This window comes from Stomoxys calcitrans, chromosome 2 (assembly GCF_963082655.1).
Source record: "Stomoxys calcitrans chromosome 2, idStoCalc2.1, whole genome shotgun sequence".
Classification (NCBI taxonomy): Eukaryota; Metazoa; Arthropoda; class Insecta; order Diptera; family Muscidae; genus Stomoxys; species Stomoxys calcitrans.
This window is the reverse complement of record NC_081553.1, coordinates 117,222,069-117,247,527: the sequence shown is the minus strand read 5'-3', so window position 1 is coordinate 117,247,527 and position 25,459 is coordinate 117,222,069. Positions and strand designations below refer to the sequence as shown.

The following is a 25,459-nucleotide window of genomic DNA, read 5'->3' as shown; positions in this document are numbered from 1 at the left end:
TTAATCAATAACGTCTACTTGAATTAACAACATTCGTCATAACTTTCAACATTTTTACATTGAAGTTTGGATGTGAATGCGCACCATAAAAAGTGTTAATTTTTTTTTGTTTGTTTGTAATCTTAATTAATTCAATAATTGTTATCAGTTTTATTTTGCAAGCATTTCAATTTCATGAATGAAATTTTATAACTGTTAGCTGTAAATTTTCACACTTTGTAAGCTAAACAAGTGAACATAGCAAAAGAAACAAAAAAAAAAAAAACAAAAGCTGAATAATTTGAAAATTTACTCATTAAACATTGCTGTGGATTGGTTTTATTCACCTTACTATAACAATTGGATAATCTCATAATTATGAAGTTGGTAAGTGAGATGTAAATAGACTGCAATTTAGTATATAAACAAAAATTTGAATTAATAACAATTTATAATTAATACTATTGCTATTTGCAATACCAATAAAAGATATATCCTTATTTAAGTTGTTCCTAAGATTGGAAAAGTAATGATTGGCAATGCTTTCACATTACATTAAATACTGTAATCAGTTTATCAATTGAACTCCACTCAAATAAATCGATAACCAGTAAGGAAAGGCAAACATCGGGCGGTGCCGACTTTATAATATCCTACACCTACCCTATAAACGCAAAAGGGGGCTACATCTAATACTTAACCAATTTTGATGGACCTCGGGCAAATATGTTCAAAATTTAATAACTACGATTGACAAATGACAACATATTATCCAAAATCTGACGAACAAATACATGGGAGCTATATCTAAATCTGAACCGATTTCGACCAAACTTTATGGATTTTGTGTCGAGGAAAGCGTTGTACAAAATTTTGGGAAGATTGGTCAATAAATACGCTTGCAGTGGGTCTAGGAGTGGGAATCGGGTGATATGTATATATGAGAGCTATATCTAAATCTAAACCGATTTCTATGATATTCATCAGTAATTTCGAGAGTCATAAGAAAATCATTCCTGTCGAATTTCGAAAGAATCGATTAACAAATGATCATTTTATTGCTGTATAACTGGAAATCGGACGAACATATATATGGGAGCTATATCTAAATCTGAACCGATTTCCATAAAATTCACCAGTAATATCGGGAGTCATAAGAAAATCCTTTCTGCCAAATTTCGAGAGAATCGGGTCACAAATGACCATTTTATTGCTGTATTACTCTAAATCGGACGAACGTATATATGGGAGCTATATCTAAATTTGAACCGATTTCTATGAAATTCACCCGTAATATCGAGAGTCATAAGAAAATCCTTCCTGCCGAATTTCGAGAGAATCGGTTAACAAATGACCATTTTATTGCTGTATTACTGTAAATCGGACTAACATATACATGGGAGCTATATCCAAATTTGAACCGATTTTTTCCAGTTTCAATAGGCTTTGTCTCTAGGTCGAAAAACATGCCCATACCAAATCTGAAGACGATCGGATGAAAATTGCGGCCTGTAGTTTGTACACAAATTAACATGGACAGACGGACGGAGAGACAGACAGATCAGACAGACAGAGTCGATCGGTATACTTATCAATGGGCCTATCTCTCTTCCTTTTGGGTGTTACAAACTAATTCACAAAGTTATAATACCCTGTACCATAGTAGTGGTGTAGGGTATAAAAATTGGTATATTGTATTCTCAAATATAAAATAATTAAAACGATAACAGAAGAACGTTTGTTTTTATTGACCTTTAAGTATCTCTGAAAACAACGGATAAACTTACCATGTAGTAGTGATATGGTCCGATTTTTGGCCATGTAAATACTTCACCGCCCTGAAGATGTATCTGTAAAAGACAACCAAATAGAAAATTTTCTCATCAAATAATTTTGAAATGTGTAAATCCAACACTCAGTTTTTAGACAAAAACAAGTAAAAGCGTGCTAAGTTCGGCCGGGCCGAATCTTATATTATATCCTCCATCATGGATCGCATTTGTCGAGTTCTTTTCCTGGTGTCTCTTTTTAGGCAAACATGCTATTCGAGCTTTATCAAGTTATGGTCAGATTAGGACCATAATAAAATGAATGTTGGAGACCATAGTAGAAGTCATTGTGTAAAATTTCAGCCAAATCGAATTAGAATTGCGCCCTTTTGGGCCACAAAAGGTAAAATAGGGAGATCGTTTTATAGGGGAGTTGTATTAAATGACCGATTTAGACCATATTTGACACGTATGTTGAAGGTCATGTTGTACAAATTTCACCCAAATCAGATAATAATTGCGCCCTATAGAGGCCTAAGGAGTCAAGATCCCAGATCGGTTTATATGGCAGCTATATCAGGTTATGAACGGATTTGAAACATCAATCGCACAGTTGTTGAAAGTCATAACGAAACACGTCATGCAAAATTTCAGCGAAATCGGATAGGACTTGCGCCCTCTAAATGCTTAAAAAGTCAAGACCCCAGATCGGATTATATGACAGCTATATCAGGTTATGCACCGATTTCACCCATACTTGGCACAGTTGTGTAAAATGTCAGCCAAATCGGATACGAATTGCGCCTACTAGAGGCTCAAGAAGTCAAGACCCCAGATCGGTTTATATGACAGCTACATCAGGTTATGGACCGATTTGAACCACACTTAGCATAGTTGTTGAAAGTGATACCTAAACTCCACGTGCACAATTTCAGTCAAATCGGACTACAATTGCGCCATCTATTGGCTCAAGAAGAAGATAATAATTGCGCCCTTTAAAGGCTCAAGAAGTCAAGGCCCAAGATCGGTTTATATGGCAGCTATATCAAAACATGGACCAATATGACCTATTTAAAATCCCAACCGACCTACACCTATAAGAAGTATTTGTGCAAAATTCCAAGCGGCTGGCTTTATTCCTTCGAAAGTTAGCGTGCATTCGACAGACAGACGGACGGACGGACGGACATGGCTAGATCGACATAAAATGTCATGATCTGAGACGAATATTTCGAGGAGTTGCAAACAGAATGACGAAATTAGTATATCCCCATCCTATGGTGGAGGGTATAAAAATATTGTGAAAACATTTTTATACCTTCCACCATAGGATGGGGATATACTTATTTCGTCATTCTGTTTGTAACACCTCGAAATATGCGTCTGAGACCCCATAAAGTATATATATTCTTGATCGTTATGTCATTTTAAGTCGATCTAGCAATGTCCGTCCGCCTGTCTGTCGAAAGCACGCTAGCTTTCGAAGGAATAAAGCTGGCCGCTTGAAATTTTGCACAAATACTTTTTATAGGTGTAGGTCGGTTTATGAACTGATTCAAATCGGTTCATAATCTGGTATAGCTGTCACATAAACCGATCTTGGATCTTGACTTCTTGAGCCTATAGAGCGCGCAATTCTAATCCGATTTGGCTGAAATTTTGCACGAGGTATTTTATTATGACTTCCAATAACTGTGTTAAGTATGGTTCAAATCGGTCAATGTTTTGATATAGCTGCCATATAAACCGATCTTGGGTCTTGACTTCTTGAGCCTCTAGAGGACGCAATTCTCGTCCGATTTGACTGAAATTTTATTAGTGTATGTCGGGTGGGATTGTAAATGGGCCAAATTGGTCCATGTTTTGATATAGGTGCCATATTAGCCGATCTTGGTTTTTGACTTCTTGAGCGTCTAGAGGGCGCAATTTTAGTGCGATTTGGCTGAAATTTTGCACGTAGTGTTTTGGTGTCACTTCCAACAACTGTGCAAAGTATGGTTCAATTCGGTGCATAGCCTGATATAGCTGCCATATAAACCGATCTTGGGTCTTGACTTCTTGAGCCCCTAGAGGGCGCAATTCTCATTCGATTTGACTGAAATTTTGCATTAGGTGTTTTGTTGTGACTTCCAATAACTACCCTAAGTATGGCGCAAATCGGTGCATAACCTGATATAGCTGCCATATAAACCGATCTTGGGTCTTGACTGCTTGAGCCTCTAGTGTTCGCAATTCTAATCTGATTTGGCTGAAATTTTATTAGTGTAGGTCGGGTGGGATTGTAAATGGGCCAAATCGGTTCATGTTTTGATATAGCTGCCATATAAACCGATCTTGGGTTTTGACTTCTTGAGCGTCTAGAGGGCGCAATGTTAGTCCGATTTGACTGAAATTTTGCGCGTAGTGTTTTGTGTCACTTTCATTTCTTTCAAGACAAGGCATTTATTATTAATTTTTTCTCAGTGTAATACATATATTTTGCAAAGTTCAACTAAGCTTTTTCCATTACTCATGTTGTTCAGTTTTCGAATGGTTTTTGTGGTAATCAGGTAAACTCAAGCGTGAAAAATACCATCATTATTTAAATTTCCGTGAAAACAGCAATTCATTTATCTGGTCATCGTGTACGTAACATTTAAATCAAAATACATCTCTAGCGAATACAAAAATTCAATTAAAAGTTATGAAGTGTTTTGGGAAATTTATTTTTATTTTTAATAAACAAAACACTTCATATGTAAACAACTAGCAAATCATTAATACTTGCATCCTAATTAAATCGAGATTTCTGGTTTCTTCCCAACGAATATTCTTCAAATAAATGAAAGACGGGTCTCTTAATTATCACTTTGACAAGGCCAAATGTATAATTTGCCGCAAAATTTCTTTGCCATGGAAGATGTTTTCATTGAAAACTATATGCTGCAATTCCACTGGGCGTTTCTGATAAATTACACCAAACTCCCCTATAGTTACTCACACTCAAAGGTATTATGTTTGCCGGCCTATAATTAAAAATTGACATTTCGACAGGTTATATTATCGTCAATGTTTTGTAATAATTTGAATGTATTGCATATTCGTATTCGTAGCACTTATGCGCGCCATATTTATGTTATATGCCTGCATACAATTATTATCAATGAAGCCTGTGAACATGATGCGTATTTGTTAAACGTGCTTTGTCACACGGTCGCTCAAATCTGTTACGAGCGGAAATTCAATACAATAAACATTTAATGAAATAAAATGACCGACCCAACCGCAAAAACCACAAGAGTACAACACAAAAACAAAACTCCAAGAAGAAACTCCCACAATTAGTAATGAAAACGGCACAAAAATAATTATAAAAACAAAGTAAATAATAATGCCAAAAAAAAAAAAAAAAAACAATAAAACTTAACCCAAAATACCGTGATTTATAGCAATTACTTATTGAGGTTATAATAAATAAAATGCGAACCAGTAAAAACGGTATAAAGTTTTAAGGGTCAAACTTTTCCTCAGTCTCTAGCATTTATCTTTTGCGAACCTTGTGTTACCCTTAAATCAGAGGTTTATTTATATGACGGCTATATCAAAAGATTGATTTTCGTTCACATAGATATAAAAGGCGTTAACTCACCAACTACACGGGGTATGCTTCACTGCCCCTTCCTTCACAGTGTGGGGAAGAAACTCTTCCCTTGTATATCAAGGGTTTTAATCATATATTGCAAAAGACAAATACATACAAGTTAACTGGCACGAAGTGTTACCAATTCCAAAGAACACGTTTTTTCAAAATCCATTCATTTTTACTCGATCTGTCCACCTTAAGCCTAGACTATTGCTTTGAGTAGGTCAAAATCGAGTTTAAAGGTGCACTATTTTGCACATTCCTCTACAATGGCTTTCTTAACCCATGTTAGACCACTAGCCCTTCTTGTAGTGCAATCGCTTTGAAACTTTACATGTTAGAAGCTTCCAGTTCCCTGATATATAAAAGGTAATTCCATGTTTTTGTTAAGTATAATTTCCTAGCAATCGAGGTTGGAAAAAAAGATAGGACAGACATTATACTTAACTAGCCGAACCGGGCCCACTCCGCTGCGCCTTCTTTAACTCTTCAATATCTTTTTATACCCTCCACCATCAGATGGGGGGTATACTAATTTCGTCATTTTGTTTGTAACTACTCGAAATATTTGTCTGAGACCCCTTAAGTATATATATTCTTGATCGTCGCGACATTTTAAATCGATCTAGCCATGTCCGTCTGTCTGTCGAAAGCACGCTAACTTCCGAAGGAGTAAAGCTAGCCGCTTGAAATTTTGCACAAATACTTCTTATTAGTGTAGGTCGGTTGGTATTGCAAATGGGCCATATCGGTCCATGTTTTGATATAGCTGCCATATAAACCGATCTTGGGTCTTGACCTCTTGAGCCTCTAGAGTGCGCAATTCTTATCCGATTGGAATGAAATTTTGCACGACGTGTTTTGTTATGATATCCAACAACTGTGCTAAGTATGGTTCAAATCGGTCCAAAACATGATAGCTGCCATATAAACCGATCTTGGGTCTTGACTTCTTGAGCCTCTAGAGGGCGCAATTCTTATCTGATTGGAATGAAATTTTGCACGACGTGTTTTGTTATGATATCCAACAACTGTGCCAAGTATGGTTCAAATCGGTCCATGTTTTGATATAGCTGCCATATAAACCGACCTTGGGTCTTGACTTCTTGAGCCTCTAGAGTGCGCAATTCTTATCCGATTGGAATGAAATTTTGCACGACGTGTTTTGTTATGATATCCAATAAATGTGCTAAGCATGGTTCAAATCGGTCCATAACATGATATAGCTGCCATATAAACCGACCTTGGGTCTTGACTTCTTGAGCCTCTAGAGTGCGCAATTCTTATCCAATTGGAATGAAATTTTGCACGACGTGTTTTGTTATGATATCCAACATTTGTGCGAAGTATAGTTCAAATCGGTCCATAACCTGATGTAGCTGACATATAAACCGATCTGGGATCTTGACTTCTTGAGCCTCTAGAGGTCGCAATTATTATCCGATTTGCCTGAAATTATGTACTACGGATCCTCTCATGACCATCAACATACGTGTTTATTATGATCTGAATCGGTCTATAGCCCGATACAGCTCCCATATAAATCGATCTCTCTATTTTACTTCTTGAGCCCCCAAAGGGGGCAATTCTTATTCGAATTGGCTGACATTTTACACAGGTCTCCAATATGTAATAATATAATAATTGCAGAGCAAATCTTTTCTTATATCCTTTTTTGCCTATGAAGAGATGCCGGGAGAAGAATGCGATCCATGGTGGAGGGTATGTAAGATTCGGCCCGGCCGAACATAGCACGCTTTTACTTGTTAGGGTTGGGACACTTCGCCTGAATATGTATTTCGAATTCATGCCACTGTAGCCTTTGTCCGCCTATAACGCTGAACGCCTGCGTTCAAATCCTGGCGATAACATCGGACAAAATATAAAGCGGTGGTGACCCTTCTTAATGCTGGCGACATTTGCCATGCTTGGTCATGTAAAAAATTCTTGCACTGCGGCACGCCATTCGGACTCGGCTATAAAAAAAGTCCCTTATCATTAAATTTAAACTTGAATCGGAAAGCTTTCATTGAGAGAGTGTGAGAAGTGTACCCCTTCTCGGTTCCTGGGTAAATTTTTACTCTACTCCCAAATACCTTTCTTTTGAGTCCTATATTAGCGTATTGGCTCTTCAATTGGATAGCAAATAAATTTTTTTACTCTCAAGCTCCTTTCGTTTGAGCTCTGTATTGTCGTGATTGGTCTATATACCCATTTGGCGGGTATTGGACGGCCCCCGACCCCAACAATAGCAACCTTGTTTTGTTTTGACTGAGAGAGCGCAAAAAAAAAAATTTTTCGAACAAGTTTTTGATTCTACGGAACAAACAAAAAACCGAGTCCCATATAGTCATTATGGGCCATATGACCATTTAAGGCGTTCTATCTGATTTTGTATGGCAGATTCGTAATCTACTTCCGAATACATTTCATACGAGGCCCATATTGACATGAACGTCCAATATGTCTGTTTGCGGGAATTTTTTGTTTGGGGCGGCCCGATGGGTACTTAGACCCAAATTTTTATTTTGGGTGGTGTTCTTGGAAAACGGGTGAGGGTCCGCCCCCTTCCGAAATCAACAAATTACAAAGCCTATTTCTCATTCCTGACCATATTCGCAATCTACTCCCGAATACCTTTCATTTGAGTCCCATATTGTCATGATTGTCCAAAAAACATATTTAAGGGGGTTTTGGGGTTGGGGCGGCCCCAAGTTACTTGGACCCAATTTTTAATATGAAATTCGTACTCTACTCCTGAATAATTTTCATTTGAGTCCCATATTGTCCAGATCGGTCCACTTTTATTTTTGGGTAGTACTTTTGGGGAAGGGGAGGGTCCACCCCCCTTCCGATATCAACAAATTATATAGCCTACGTTTCCTTCCGGACTAAAAAACACAATCTGTGAACATTTTAAGGTAATCGGTTCAGCCGCTTTTGAGTCTATACGGAAAATTCAATTTTATATATAATATGTATATCAAAATTAAGATTGAAAAGATATATATATATTTTTAAATTGTTTATCTTCTAGTGGACTGAATTAATATTATATTATCCTTTTCCATCAAAATATATAGGTTTCAAAAAAAAGATCAATTTTTTTATCATTATTGAAAAAATTGTCCTTGGCTTATTTTACGAAAAATTATATTAAAACCAGTAAGGAATGGCAAAAGTCGGGCGGAGCCGACTATATAATACCCGACACCACCGAACCTACGTACTACTTTTAATACATGGAAACTATGTTGAAATCTAGTCAGACTTTAACTTTACATCCCTATTGAAATATTGAATAGATCCTTGTAAAATTTTCTTGCGATAGGACCTAAATTGTAGCACTACAGCCTTATATCGGATGAAAGATATATATGGAGTTATGTTCAAATCTAGACCGAATTTGACCTGAAGTTAGCTTGCTTCCGACAGACAGACGGGCGGGGAGACATGGCTAAATCGATTTAGAATATCAAGACGATCTATAATATATGTATATACTTTGTTGGGTCTTAGATCAATAGTGCGATGTGTTACAAATGGAATCACGAAATAAGTGCACCTCCATCCTATGGTGGAGGGTATAAAAAGAGGCGATTAAGTTCGACCGACCCGAACTCCCGACATCTTGCACCTCAGGTACATACGAGTATATTAACCACTACAAAACCCGGATAAAATGCACCATTAATGAACCCGTAGCAGGTATATCGATATATGGTCCGATCGATATCGATATCTAGGCCAAACCCAGCACGAACGGCTAGAGCTCACTGTTCCAAAATTCAGCGAAATCGGATAATAAAGAAGCCATTTATGAGTGAAAGACCGAAAATCGGGAGATCGGTTAAAATGGTAGCTATATCTAAATGTGATCGGATCACAACTCACCGTACGTAAACAAAATCGAGAAATATATACACAATTTATGGATGCAAGTCCTTAAATCGGATGATCGGTATATAGTTTATGGCAGTTATATCCAAATTTGTTCGATCTGAACCATACACAGCTTGGACGACGAATGACCTAGCATAGCACACACTCAGCGAAATCGGGTAATAAATGCGGCTTCTAGACCTTAAATCGGAAGATCGGTCTATATGGCGGCTATATCAAGATGTTGTTCGATCTGGACGGCATTCGATACCGATGTGGAGGAACTTAAGACAACTCTTTGTCTCAAATTTCAGTGAAATCAGATTACGAGCATATATACGTCTTTAATGGATTTAAGACCCTAAATCGGCAAACTGGTCAAGATGTAGTCCGACATAGCTCATCTTTGAAGTTAACCTGCTTATGGTTAACTTAGCAAAGTTTCAGTTCAATATTAACCTTTTTGAAGACTGCAGCGTGATTACCACAGACGGACGGACTTATGGATGGACGGATATGCCTAGACCGTCCATACTTACTTACTTATATACTTACTAGGGTCGGAAATGGATACTTCGATATGCTACAAACGGAATGACAAAATGAATATACCCCAGCCCATGGTAGAGGGCATAACAAACAAATATGAACATACACAATTCTGCCGTGCCAAACTTTGGTTACCCGAAACTATGGATAAATTTATAATATTTTATTATAACTCCACTATATCCATACTTACACCCAATTTGGATCATATTTGGTTTATACGCCTATAAGTGAAATCGGGAAACAAATGCACTTTTTATGGACTTAGGATCCTAAATTGGCAGATTTGTTTATATTGCAGTTATATCTTGATATGATCGTATTTACATGATACTCGGTTCGGATAATGGGGCCCTAGTGCAACTCATTGATCAAAATTTCTATGAAATTCCATAAAAAATGGGGCTTTTGTGGACTTAAGACGCTAAATGCACGTAGCGTTTTGTTATGACTTCTAACAACTGTGCTAAGTGTGGTCTAAATAAAACGATCTGGGATCTTAACTTCTTGAGCCTCTAGAGTGCACAATTATTATCCGATTTAGCTGAAATTTTGCATGAAGTGCTTTGTTATCCAACAACAATGCCAAGTATGGTCTAAATCGGTTTATAATCTGATAAAGCTTTCATATAAACCAGTCTCCCAACTCTTACCTGATTTGACTGAAATTTTGCTCAATGACTTCCACAGTGGTCTCCAATATTCAAACTTAGTAAGACCTGAATCAGTCCATAATCTGATATAGCTTTTACAAATGCGATCCACGCGTAAGCTAGCCGCTTGAAATTTTACATAGATACTTAGTATCGATGAAGGTCGTTGCGGATTGCATGTGGGCCATATCGGTTGAGATTTAGATATAGCTCCCATATAAACCGATCTAATGGTTTGACTTCTTGAGCCCCTGGAAGCAGCAATTTTTGTCCGAATTGGCTAAAATTTTGCATATAGTGTTCTGTAATGACTTCCAACAACTGTGTAAAGTACGGTTCAAATCGGTCTATAACCTGATATAACTCCCATATAAACCGATTTCCCGATTTGATTTCTTAAGTCCCTGTCCGATTTGGCTAAAACTTTGAATGTAGTATTCTATTATGACTTCCATCAACTGTGGTAACTACGGTCCAAATCGGTCTATAACCTGATATAGCTCCCATATAAACCTATTTTCCGATTTGACTTCTTGAGCCCCTGGAAGCCTCAATTTTCATCCGATTTGGCTGAAATTTTGCATATAGTATTTTGTTATGACTTCCATCAATTGTATTAACAACGGTCCAAATCGGTCTATAACCTGATATAGCTCCCATATAAACCGATCTCGCGATTTTACTTCTTGAGTCCTTGTTAGATGCAATTTTTGCCCGATTCGGCACTTTGTGTTCTTTTATGACTTTCCCTGTTAGCAGCAATTTTTGCCTGATTTGATACGTGGAGTTCTTTTATGACTTTCAACTGCTGTGTCAAGTACGGTCTAAATCGGTCCTTAACCTGGTATAGCTCCCATATAAAACGATCGCCTGATTTGACTTCCTGAACCTTTATAAGCCGCAATTTTTGTCCGATTTGGCTGAGATTTTGCATGTAGTGTTTTGTTATGACATCCAATAACTGTGTTGAGTACGGTTCAAATCAGTCAATAATCTGATATAGCTGCCACATAAACCGATCTCCCGATTTGACTTCTTGAGCCCGGTAGACTAGTTAGTGGCGTGCTCGTATTACCAGTGAGATGACGGGAGTTCGATTCCCATCAGAGGGCTGATCTGTTGCTACTGTGGCATCACAATGGGCTGAATAGTCCTATTTATGAAATTGACTGCCGCACTTTTCTTACCCAACTAAATATATGTCACTTTGCAAATACATATGCGATATGTACTGGGATTGCAAAAATATGTGTACGGACAGACGAAATTTTTATTTCCTTATACCACAGTATTAGTGTGTATGCAAAAAGTAAAATTCTCAAAATACTTTGGACACTATATGGTTAAGATGTTATTCAACATAGTTTCAATTAAAACCTGTTTCGTTCGCATCTTCTTCCTGACCCACATAACAATGTGACATTTGTACATATTGCTCTTTTTGAAGAATTGCCCAAAAATAATCTGAACCGGTTCATATATCGCATCTGCCAGTTCTCTCTCATGGAGGCAAATGGCAGACTTATGCAATTCCTTGATTCATTACATTTTGGCCAACTATTCGGGTATGAAACAATATGCGAGTGGCGGTGTTTGTGAGTGTATGGCTGAAGTGCACAAGTAAAGATGATTATTAACGTGTTTTTGTTCGTCTGCATAATTGCGGCTAAGATTCCGCTGTCCATGCCAATACTGCGACTGTGGATGTTGGGGATGGGCCGGCATGAATGTTGAAGACTGTTTAAATTCACTTTTATTTATTTTTCTCCGTTTTTATCTTTATGACGTCTTACGTAATCCCATGGAACATCTTCACTTGTTTTGCACATCCAAGCCATGTCGTTTGTTTTGTGGAAATATTGACATTAATTACAAAGCAATAAATTAAAAAGCGAAAACAAAAATAACATTTTAGGCAAACACACATTTATGTTGATCTCAGCTCAGCTTAACATAGACCAAGTTGAGATTTTTCCACAAAAAACAAAAAAAGCAAAACCAAAAATCATGCTTAAAACTCAGTTTATGGGAATAAATTTTTGTAGCTTTTGTTTCTCAAATGGAAATGGAAATACATTTTTTTTAATATTTGTTTATTTTGTTAAAACGAAAAGTAAACAAAACAATATTCCAAGAGACTTTCGTCCAATGCTTAAAAATAAATAAATAGATAAAAATTATGTAAAGGCATGAAATTCGCACAAATATTTGTATGAATAATGAGCATGAGCACGCAAATATTTAGATACAAAAATATGTATGTGTCCATACTATTATAATATTTAGGGGTATGAACTTTCTGGCAGTCATATGGTCTTCAAATATTATTTTGCTTATTGCATTTCCCACACACACATACTCATTAATATTTGTATATTAGCCAAGTGTTGGACGTATAAGGCCTTCTGTAGAGAGGCCTGTCCGATTTCTAAGTGTTTTTTATGTTGGCATCCTTGTCTTTAAAGTTTTTTATTTTAGTTTGTTTATTAGAGACGTGTACACTAGACTGACTGTCAATGCGACGTTTTTATACCCTGCACCTCCACTGTGGTACAGGGTATAATAGATTTGTGCATTTGTTTGCAACGCTAAAAAGGAGAAGAGCTAGACCCATTGATAAGTATACCGATCGACTCAGAATCACTTTCTGATTCGATTTAGCCATGTCCGTCTGTCCGTCTGTGAGTCCATGTATTCTTGTAATCAAAGTGCAGGTCGTATTTGTAGTCCGATTGTCACAAAATTTTGCACATATCCCTTTTTCGGCCCAAGGTCAAACGCTATTGATTTTGAAAAAGTCGGTTCAGGTTTAGATATAGCTCCCATATATTGGGTTGCCCAAAAAGTAATTGCGGATTTTTCATATAGTCGGCGTTGACAAATTTTTTCACAGCTTGTGACTCTGTAATTGCATTCTTTCTTCTGTCATTTATCAGCTGTTACTTTTTGCTTGCTTTAGAAAAAAAGTGTAAAAAAGTATATTTGATTAAAGTTCATTCTAAGATTTATTAAAAATGCATTTACTTTCTTTTAAAAAATCCGCAATTACTTTTTGGGCAACCCAATATATCTTTCATCCGTTATGGCTTTTTAAGGCAGTAGAAGCCACAGTTTTCATCCGATCTTCACAAAATTAGGCATTGGGTATTTTATTTGAGGTCTACAAATGTGTGCAAAATTTCATAAAAATCGGTTCAGATTTAGATATAGCTTCCATATATATCTTTCACCCGACATGGACTTTTATTGCTGTAGAAGCCACAGTTTTAGTCCGATCTGTACAAAATATGGCATGGGGTGTTTTATTTGACGTCTCCATATGTGTGCAAAATTTCATAAAAATCAGTCCAGATTTAGATACAGCTTCCATATATATGTATCGCCCGATTTGCACTTAAAGCTACGTAGAAGCTAATATTTTCAACCAATCTGCATAAACTGTTACTGTTTTAATACTGATTTTGGTCCGATCTTTACCAAATTTGGTGTGGAGTCGTTTTTGTGAAGTCTCTCTCTTTCATTCGATTTGGCTTTTTAAGGGTGTAGAAGCCAAAATTTTGGTCAAATCTTTACAAAATTTTGCATTTTTCATCCGCAGTTTTAGTCCGATCTTTACAAAATTTGGCATGAGGTGCTTTATTTGACGTCTTCATATGTGTGCAAAATTTCATAAAAATCGGTTTAGATTTAGATATAGCTACCATATATATCGTTCATCCGATATGACTTTTTAAGGCTGTAGAATCCAAAATTTTCGACCGATTTTACATGAGATGTTTAAATTGACGTTCCAATACGTGCGCAAAATTTCATTAAAATCAGTCCTAATTTAGATATAGCTCCAATGTGTATATTTCAACCGATATGGACTTTTATGGCAGTAAAAACCACAATTTTGGTCACATCTTAATGAAACAGGTTTCGATAAAACTCCCATATAATCTTTTATCCGATATGGCCTTTTAAATATGTGGAAATCCAAATCTGTTGTCCTATGGTAGGAAAATCTTACAAGGTTCTAAATTGCTAATTTAATTGGTATTCAAATTAAAGTCTGACTAGATTTCGAGATAAGTTCTACATATAAAAAATACTACATGAACTAGGTGGTGTAGGGTATTATATAGTCGGCGCCGCCCGACTTTTGCCTTCCCTTACTGTTTTTTTTTTATAAATGGGGGAAATCATACCCTAAATGTTTTCCTTTTGATCGCAATAAAGTAAATACGAAATATTATGACGATCGGTTAACGTGCCGATAACGCCCGTGCCGACAAAACGTCCAAAGTAGGACGTAGTACTTTCTAAGGGATCCAGTATTTTAAGTCATTGAGTGAAATTTGTAAACAAAGTACACATTTAAAAGGATTTAATGGTTAAAACATGAACTCCACAACCTGTGGGTGTCATCAGTGACCGTTTCGACTCAGAAATTCTTCCTGATTTTATTTGGGCATGCCCGTCTGTCCGCGTATCATTTTTGTAATGATTGTCCGTATTTGCTTGATTGGAAAGATCGTATTTGTTATCCAAACATCACGAAATTTTGCGCATATCATAAAATAAATAAATGTCAATAAATAAATAAAATGTCAATAGTAACGATTGTGTGATCGATATTTTGCCATCTCTACTAATAGCTCTGACCATATGTCCTGACCAGTGTTGCCACTCAAGAAAATTTTTTCCTACCAAAATTTAGGAAAAAATCTACCAAATCCGACTAAAACCTACCAAATGTTCTACAAACCAAAAATGCGTTATATGTTTTTATAGCCACTAGAGTTGGCCATTTTGCCATTCCATTGTCAACACATCAATTTATACACTTTCAACCCTACAAAGCAGTTTACATACTAGATTGTCGTTATATTCATAGACAATCTAGACATGTCGGTCTGTCTATTTGTTGGAACCGCTCTACAGCCTTAAAGTTCAAAGATGGCCTATGTATTGATATAGCTCTGAACCCCCGATAAGAAATCTTGACTTCATAAAAGTCGTGTTTTTGCCCCGATATCAAAGAGCAATCATGCCGAAATTAGATTAGGCGATCTTCCGATTAAAGGGGTTGAGCTCATAAATACGCGTTACTACCCATTTTCGACATTTCAGTTTGTTACATGGACGCCTCGACATCTGAGTATGGACCACATCTGACCATATTTGTAAGTAGTTGGCATATTGCCCTGTTTTTTGATTGAAGAAACGCAATAAAGTCGCATTTCTTACGCAGTATTTACGAAATTTGGAAGTGATGCTTTTGCTTCCAGATCTTTTTGGTGAAAAATAGTCAAAATTGTCAAAATCGTAAAAGTTTTTCCGAAAAAAACTGACAAAATCGTCTTTCCAAGAGTTCGCAATTTTTGGTGGTTACAATACCTCTTGAAGATCAAATAATGAGGGCTGCTCGATTTTGATTGTAAAGGAATTTAAAACAAAAATCGTCACGCGCTTTTTTGAGGCTTGACGATTTTTTTGACGCTTGACGAATTTTGGCCAAAAAATCGTCGAAATTACGTAAAATCGTCACATCTGCCAGCCCTGCCCCCTCAACACTCATACCAATTACAATCAATTTCAATTACCAATCCCATGGGAACCGGTTGCACGTACCGGATGGACCCGAAGAAGTAGTTCATCGGCTAGGGCTGTCGCCTCAGTGTACAACACACTGCTACCTCAACAAAAATCAATTTCAGAACGTACGGCCTTTTTCCTGAAATTTGAAGCAGAAAGACCCCTTGTAACAATAATTGGCCCCTCGGATCCATGGTTTTATTTTGCACTGTTAACGAATATACAGAAACGACAAGTAGTGAAATTATATGAGATATCACCGACGATTTTCCAGAAAATAATATTGGAAAAACCTATCAAAAATTAAGGTCAGCGTACCAAGAGAAAAAAATTCTACCAATTTTTATAGGAACCTATCAAAAACAGCTACACTGGTCCTGACTAATCCAAATCCTGGAAAAAGGCATTACAAATTGTATAAATCTTATATATAAAAATCAATTTGTGTTTGAACCGATTACCCTGAAATTTTCACAGATTTTGTTGGTTGGTCTGAAAGGAAAGGTATATAATTTTTTGATATCGAAAGGGGCGGGAGTAGAAAATGAATCCAGTTTTGGGGCCAAGTGTTTGTGGGTCAGCCCCAAAGCACTCCCTAAACTGAAAATATTTCTCGGACATATCAATATAGGGCTCAAATGAAAGGTTTTTGGGAGTAAAGAACGAATTTGAAACCTATTTTTAGGGCAAAGTGGCGGAGCAAGCCCAGCCCCAAAACGTACATTTTTCTCGATCATGGCAATTTTAGGCTTAAATGAAAGGTATTTAGGAGTAGAGCACGAATTTGACATCCATATTTAGACGAAATGCCTGTTTGGCCACTTCTTTCCCAAAATACACCCTAAAGCTGACATATTTAACCATTACAATATAAGAGTCGAAAGAAAGGTATAAGGGAGCAGACCAAAAATTTGCCCATGAACATTTCATTAAAGAACAGGGGCAAACTTCACATATCAATGAATGCTGTCCGATTCAAGTTTAAGCTCAATGATAAAGGACCTCCTTTTTATAACCAAGTCTCAAAGGCGTAACGCAGTGCGACACCTCTATAGAGAGAAGTTTTTACTTAACTTCTATCCATGGCATAGAACCTCACAAATTTAGCCAATATTAGGAGGGTATAACCACTACTTCACATTTTTCCTTTGCGCTTCAATTATACGAATACGATATCTACATTCGGTGTGAAATGTCAACATCTTAAAACTCTACCAAAACAGGTCTTTTGTATAGACCTTTGCCATATTGGGCACAAAACATAGGTATAAGGGCCTTAAAGAAGGCGCTAAGGAGCGGGCCCGGTTTGGCTAGTAGTATATATTTGATGATGACACGGAGAGACAGACAGACGGACATGGCAAGATTGATTCAGAAGATAATTGCGATCGGTAGACATTATAATAGGCTTATGTTCCACAATTGTGGTACTCCACAATTGTCGTACATAAGCCTACTATAATATGCACCATAATGCCAAAAAGTGTAAAAAAGCCAGGCATCGCATTATTTAAAAAAAAGGCCTTTTACGTTAACTTTGTGCACATACCCAGCCTTATTCATTGGTACATACATAAATTATCATGATAGTATTTTATATGTACATATGGAAATATTTATATAAATTTCATTCAATGTTTTTTTTTGGGTTGAACAGACAGCAAAAATACCAACGACTATGAGTGAATGAATACATCCTCAATTTTGGCTAGTGGTTTTCCATATGTAGTCACTACTGAAGGCCATAGGTGTCCACTTTCTTTTTTTTCCTCTTCTACACAATTGCATAATGCCGCAAATATGGCAAAGTTCATTGGTTAAGTTTTCTTCTTCGAATGGTCAAACCAGTTGAACACCTAGACACATTTAAAAGAGAGGATGCTGACATTTTGGGTGGACGTCGGATATACATACATAAATGCTTGACAATGACTCTTTGAAATTAGTTTTATCCATTGAGATGATATTTAAATGAATGGATGGTAGCTGTTAGTATTGGCAACACAGCAAATTGTTTATTAAATGATTTCTCAGTTTTAAAGATTTTATTTTTGGCAATGTTTTTAGTTGGGATTGTGAAGATCAAAGCGGTTTATTGAAAAAATAATTAAACTATCTAAATTTAAAACTTTTATCAGATATTAGGATGAAAACAAAAGCAAACAGTTGGATCTTTATTATGTTTGAAACCTACTGCGATCAGCATTATTTAACTCTTGAATACTTTAATTGAAATCCCCTTACAAAAGGTTGAGGTAAGAGTAGTAGTCTATTGAATGGACACAATATCATATTCCATGTTGTTTTGTACAACGTGCATTTCGTGCAGATTCACATATGACATAAAATACTGAGACACTCATGGGGAGGTTCAGTTTAACATATATAATTGACTAGCCGAACCGGGCCCGCTCCGCTGCACCTTCTTTAACTCTCTAATATCTTTTGGGGACACTTCGCCCTGAATGCGGATATCGAATTCGTGCCATTGTAGCCTATGATGCTGAGTGCGTTCGAATCCTGGCAAGAACATCGGCCAAAGCGGTGTTTGTCCCCTCTTAATGTTGGAGACATTTGCGAGGTACAATGCCAAGCATGGTCATTTACAAAATTTTCCCCAAAGAGATGTCGCACTGCGGGACGCCGTTCGGACTCGGCTATAAAAAAGGTCCCTTATTTGAGTCCCTTATTGAGTTTAAACTTGAATCGGAAAGCACTCATTGATGTTGGTGAGAATTTGCCCATTCTCGGTTCCCGGTGGTAATGTTCTTCCTTAGGGTAATGTTCTCATTAGGCGAAGGATGGCACGTCAGACATTTCGACTCAAATATGTATATCAAATTCGTGCTGCACTTCCAAATCCCTTTAATTTGGGCCCCATATTGCCATGGCCGGTAAATATGAACCGTTTGGAGGGTGTTATGGGGCTGGGGAAGGCACCGGCAGTTTGCACTGAAAATAGATTTCCAACATAAAATAAGTTCAGTTTAGGGGGTGCTTTAGGACGTACCCCAAAACACTTGGCTCCAAAATTGGATATCAAATTCGTTTTCTACTCTCAAATACCTTTCATTTGAGTCCCATATTATCATAATTGGTCAAAATGACGTATTTTTAGGAGGAAATGCGCCACCTAGACTTGAACGCAAATTGTAATGTCATATTCGTAATCTAATCTACCTTTCATTTGAGTCCCATATAGGCTAATATGCCCAATTTAAGGATATTTGGGAGTGGGCGACCTCCCATTACGTGGACCTAATGTTTTATGCCATATTCGAATCTACTGATTAATACATTTCCTTTGAGTCCCATATTGACATGAGCTTCAAATATATCTGTTTAGATTAGTTTTGGGGTTGAGGGCCCGGTAAGTTCTTGGACCCAAATTTCAATACTATGTTCGTTTTCTGGTCTCCAATACCTTTTATTTGATACCCTTGTTGTGCCCATCGTACCACTTTCGGATATGGGAGCCGTTTTTGGGGTAAAGGGGGAGGGTCCGCCTCCACCCGATATCTAAAAAATTATATAGCCTATGTTTATTTTATTTTTAAGAAAATCAGTTCAGCTAAGTAACATACAGTCATAATGGATTTAATGGCATTTTTGAGGGGTAGCGTAACTCCCTATACTTCGATCTGATTTTGTAAGCCAGATTCGAAATCTACTCCCGAATACCTTTCATTTGAACTCCATATTGAAATGAACGCTCAATATATCTGTTTTGGGGTTGGGGCGGCCCGATGGGTACTTAGACTCAAAATTTAGAATCATATTCGTATTCTACTCTCCAGTACCTTTCATTTGATACCTATATTGTCCCGATTGATTTTGGGTTGTGTTTTTGGCATAAGGGGAGGGTCCGTCCCCCTTCTAATACCGAAAAATTATAAGGCCTATGTTTCCTTCCAGACCAACCTACACAATATGCGAAAATTTCGAGAAAAATCAATTCTGCCCTTTTTTCAGTCCATACGGAACAAACAAACCGAGGCCCATATATCCGTGATTGGCTAATGTGCCCATTTTGGGCGTTTTGGTTGGAGTGACCCCCTATACTTTGACATGAATTTGTATGCTAGATTCGTTATCTACTCCCGCATACTTTTCATTTAATACCCATATTGTTCTTATCGGTCCACTTTTGATTTTGGGTGGTGTTTTTAAGGTAACGAGGGAGGGTTCGACCCCTTCCGTTATCAACAAATTAGAACGCCTATTTCTACTTCGTGAATATATTCGTAATCTACTCCCGAATACCTTTCATTTGGGTCCCATATTTTCATGATAGTCAAATAAACCTACTTTAAGGGTTTTTGGCGCTGGGGCGGCCCCCAGGTACTTGGACCCAACTTTTATTATGAAATTCGTACTTTACTCTTAAATACCTTTCATTTGAATCACATATTGTCCCGATCGGTCCACTTTTTTTTTAGGTAGTACTTTTAGGGTAAAGGGAAGGGTCCGCCCCCCTCCCGATATCAAAGAATTATATAGCCTATGTTTTCTTCCAGACCAACCAACACAATCTGTGAAGATTTCAAGGTAATCGGTTCAGACGTTTTTGAGTCTATACGGAACAAACAAACACAAAACGAATTTTATATAAGAAAGAAGATTGTTAATTTCATTTCTTAATGCTAAGTGATATAACTGCCTATAAAAATTTGTTAATGAACTTAATATTTAATTTAAGTAAAGTGCCACTAATAAAATATTCAAAAGTTTTTTTACTTCAGCGAAAATTTCTAAGTTACCATTATGCCTAAAGAATGACACGCAAAGCCCAATGGCAAAGATCACAAAACACGCGATCTTACAGACAACAACAGTTTTCTATGCAGTAGCATCTTTTTTTGCACAAACTTGGCCTGGTGGCTGAACTTTTGACAGAGTAAACTTAATTAGTTGTTTTTTTAACACTTCTTTAAACTGTCAAATGCCACAAAAATGTAGGACCTTGTACATCATAATTGAATCTGAAATTATAAACCATAAAGATATAATTCTCTACACTTTGATAGTGTGCCAAAACCCCATGTTAAATGCCACTGAATTATGTAGGCCTAAGGCTACAAAAACCAACAAAAACACAGAGATAACAAGTAAAAGCGCGCTAAGTTCGGCCGGGTCGAATCTTATATACCCTCCACCATGGATCGCATTTGTCGAGTTCTTTTCCCGGCATCTCTTCTTAGGCAAAAAAGTATATAAAAAAAGATTTGCTCTGCTATTAGAGCGATATCAAGATATAGTCCGGTTTGGACCACAATTAAATTATATGATGGAGACCTGTGTAAAATGTCTGCCAATTCGAATAAAAATTGCGAACTTTGGGACCTCAAGAAGTAAAATAAAGAGATCGATTTATATGGGAGCTGTATTAGGCTATAGACCGCTTCAGTCCATAATAAACACGTATGTTGATGTTAATGAGAGGATCCGTCGTACAAAATGTCAGGCTAATCGGATAATAATTGCGACCCCTATAGGCTCAAGAAGTCAAGATCCCAGATCGGTTTATATGGCAGCCATATCAGGTTATGAACTGATTTGAATCTTATTTGGCACAGTAGTTGAAAGTCATAATAAAATACGTCATGCAAAATGTCAGCCAAATCGGATAGGAATTGCGCCCTCTAGAAGCTCAAGAAGTCAAGTCCCCAGATCGGTTTATATCACATCTATATCAGGTTATGAACCGATTTGAACCATACTAGACACAGTTGTTGGATATCATAAACCATACTTGGTACAGTTGTTGGATATCACAACAAAATACTTCGGGCAAAAATTCATTCAAATCGGATAAGAATTGCGCCCTCTAGAGGCTCCAGAAGTCAAGACCCAAGATCGGTTTATATGGCAGCTATATCAAAAAATGGACCGACATGGCCCAACCGACCTACACTATTAAGAAGTATTTGTGCAAAATTTCAAGCGGCTAGCTTTACTCCTTCGAAAGTAAGCGTGCTTTCGACAGACAGACGGACGACATGGCTAGATCGACATAAAATGTCACGACAATCAAGAATATATATACTTTATGGGGTCTCAGACGAATATTTCGAGTAGTTACAAACAGAATGACGAAATTAGTATACCCCCATCCTATGGTGGAGGGTGTAAAAAGTAATAAACAAATTGTTGCTGGTATCTGGTTGAATTAGACAATTTTCAGTTAACGCTTGAAAACAAGGAATGAAGTTGTCAGCAATTACTCAAAGGCACCGTTATCTTCTTGTCACTGTGCGCCAGAAAACAGATGTTCAGGGAAGAAGTAAAAAAATTAAAATAATTTCACTACACCAAATGATGGTGGCAAAAAGAAAAACATGTGTAGGCTGGTAAATGAAAATGTCTAAGGTAGAAGAAGCCAATGAAGTTACAATGGATAAAAGGTCTTTAGAAAGATTGACAATCATTAAATGTTAAATTGGTCTATTAATTTCCATTGAGAAATTGAAGATTTTCTAGTCTGTTCTTCTGCAGAAACTATTAATTACTCTAACTTGAATGCGCATAAGGCCTTGGGGAGCGCCGCGTTGAAAAATGCAACTCTGCAAACAAATGTCAAAAAGCAATTCGCAAAATTAAAAAAAAATGTTTAGCTTTGACAACTAAAACTCTACTTCAAGTGTGGCAGCACAGAATGATAATCGCTTTCAAGCGGCAAAGTTGAAAATTTTTTAACTTTTCCGCTTTGCTTTCGTAGAATTTGTGGGCAGAGTTGCATTTTTGAAATTAAGAAATTCTGTACCTCATTATTGTTGAACATGCTTACGGTAACATTCCAGAGCAAGTCAGATCTATTGGATAGACTTTGATATCGTCGATATATCGTCGTGTTATACTATGCATAGTATTAACGCATATGCTGCGGCAGCAAAGTTGCAAGCGATCTCTGACAACTAGAGCTGGGGTCTAGGCTCGATACCCGCTAGAGATTTCTCAGCTTTTCTTCCCTATTGTATCACAATGGACTATTAAGTAGCATCTTTAAATTAGAGCCAATTTAATGGGTTGCCCAAAAAGTAATTGCGGATTTTTCATATAGTTGGCGTTGACAAATTTTTTCACAGCTTGTGACTCTGTAATTGCATTCTTTCTTCCGTCAGTTATCAGCTGTTACTTTTAGCTTGCTTTAGAAAAAAGTGTAAAAGAAGTATATTTGATTAAAGTTCATTCTAAGTTTTATTAAAAATGCATTTACTTTCTTTTAAAAAATCCGCAATTACTTTTTGGGCAACCCAATATGTCCTATAAATCTTTAACTAGGTGAACATAAGTGAGGGTTTAGGAAATCTCATCCCTTCCTTCCAGGTTTCCTATTGTCGCCTAGATAATATCGCGATCGTATGAGCTGCGCCCATCCTCAATCCATTCTCTCATCGCCTTAAGTCCCATAGGCGCAGTGGCTACATCGACTTAATCTGTATGTCAATCGGTCGGGTATCTAGAATAGTCTCTGAACCTGCCGTATGGTCCTTATTTTGCACTTCTTATCCATAGCTGTTCACCAAACCACTGACTGTTCACCAAACCACTGACTGTTCACCAAACCACTGGACTATCCTCGGAATCAGGTCCCATTTCGTCTACATTGTGCCCAACATCTGTGAGCCTTCTCAGTACGCCCCTGAATGTGACACTTCCAATTAAGTTTCCTATCCAACATCATTTCTAAGCATTTGACCTTGTCAGATATCGAAATCGTTTTGTTGAGGAAACGTGGTGCGTCAAATTGGCCCACCTTCGTCTTCCTCGTGAACAGGCATATTTCGGTCATATCTGGGTTAACATTGAGACCTCTGGGTCTAGCCCAGTCATATGTCATATGCAAGACCCTTTCGGTCCTTCTCCATAGCTGGTTCGGATCCTTACCTCTTAGAAGTATTATACCACTATCTGCGTAGCAGACGGGTTTAGATCCCTCCTCAGTCAGGATCCGTAATAGATCATTTATGGTGGTCACCCATAGGAGTGGCATGTCTTGTGCCACTTTCTCGCTTCTATTTATGTAATGGGACCCGCAATTTATCCACCTGTTCCTTAGCATATGGTTTATCTAGTCTCTAAAGACCGAGTCCACCCGATCTATCCATCTATCCACCACCCGGACTATCCTCGGAATCAGGTCCCATTTCGTCTACATTGTGCCCAACATCTGTGAGCCTTCTCAGTACGCCCCTGAATGTGACACTTCCAATTAAGTTTCCTATCCAAGATCAATCCTAAGTATTTGACCTGGCCAGATATCGAAATCGTTTTGTTGAGGAAACGTGGTGTGTCAAATTGGCATATTTCAGTCTTTTCTGAGTTAGCATTGAGACCTCTAAGTCTAGCACAGTCATATGCCATATGCAAAACCTGTTCGGCCCTTCTGCATAGCTGGATCCTTACCCCTCAGAATTATTATAACATCGCACGCATTGCAGACGGGTTCGTCTCAGTCAGCATCCGTAATAGGTTATTTATGGTGGTCACCCAAAGGAGTGGCGATACAAATCTGAATAGATTTCAACCAAAATCGGCACGGATAGTAAAGATTATAATAAAGATTATAAAAAAAAGAAATAATAACACAAAGGTTATAAAAGTGAGAATCGATTTCTAGAAACCGATTTTTATGAAATTTAATCCAAATTTGAACCGATTTCCATGAAATTCTTCCATTATGTCAAGAGTCATAAGAGAATTCCTTGTGCCAAATTTTATGATAGTCGGGTTACTAATGACCACATTATTGAAATATACGTCCACATCGGACGGGGAAGGGAGCCATTACCAAATCTAGTGCTATTTTTATACCCTCCACCATAGGATGGGAAAAATTAGCAAATTTTGCCCATGAACATTCCACTAAGGAAGAGGGGTAAACTTCTCACATATCAATGAGTGCAGTCCGATTCAAGTCTATGCTCAATGATAAGCGGCCTCCTTTTTATAGCCGAGTCCGAACGGCGTGCCGCAGTGAGACACCTCTTTGGAGAGAAGTTTTACATGGCATAGTACCTAACAAATGTTGCCAGGGGAAAGCCACCGCTGAAAATTTTTTGATTTTCACGCCAGGAGTCGAACCCAGGCGTTCAGCGTCATAGGCGGACATGCTACATGGTATACTAATTTCGTCATTCTATTTGAAACACCTCGAAATATGCATCTGAGACCCCATAAAGTATATATATTCTTGATCGATATCTCATTTTAAGTCGATATAGCCATGTCCGTCCGTCCGTCTGTCTGTCGAAAGCACGCTAAATTTCGAAGGAGTAAAGCTAGCCGCTTGAAATTTCGCACAAATACTTATTATTAGTGTAGGTCGGTTGGGATTGTTAATTGACCAAATCGGTCCATGTTTTGATATAGCTGCCATATTAACCGGTCTGGGGTCTTGACTTCTTGAGCATCTAGATGGCGCA

The 25,459-nt window shown here is 37.5% G+C and overlaps 1 protein-coding gene across 1 annotated transcript in view; it reads left to right on the top strand.

The window, feature by feature from the left end:
* Positions 1 to 244: 244 nt before the first annotated feature.
* Positions 245 to 25,459, top strand: part of LOC106084048 (alpha-protein kinase 1) — a 92,918-nt gene continuing 67,703 nt past the window's right edge. Inside the window, exon 1 of the mRNA XM_013247477.2 lies at positions 245 to 366. Coding sequence (XP_013102931.2) covers positions 358 to 366 — 9 coding nt within the window. The 5' untranslated portion in view covers positions 245 to 357. The remainder of the gene's footprint in view (positions 367 to 25,459) is intronic.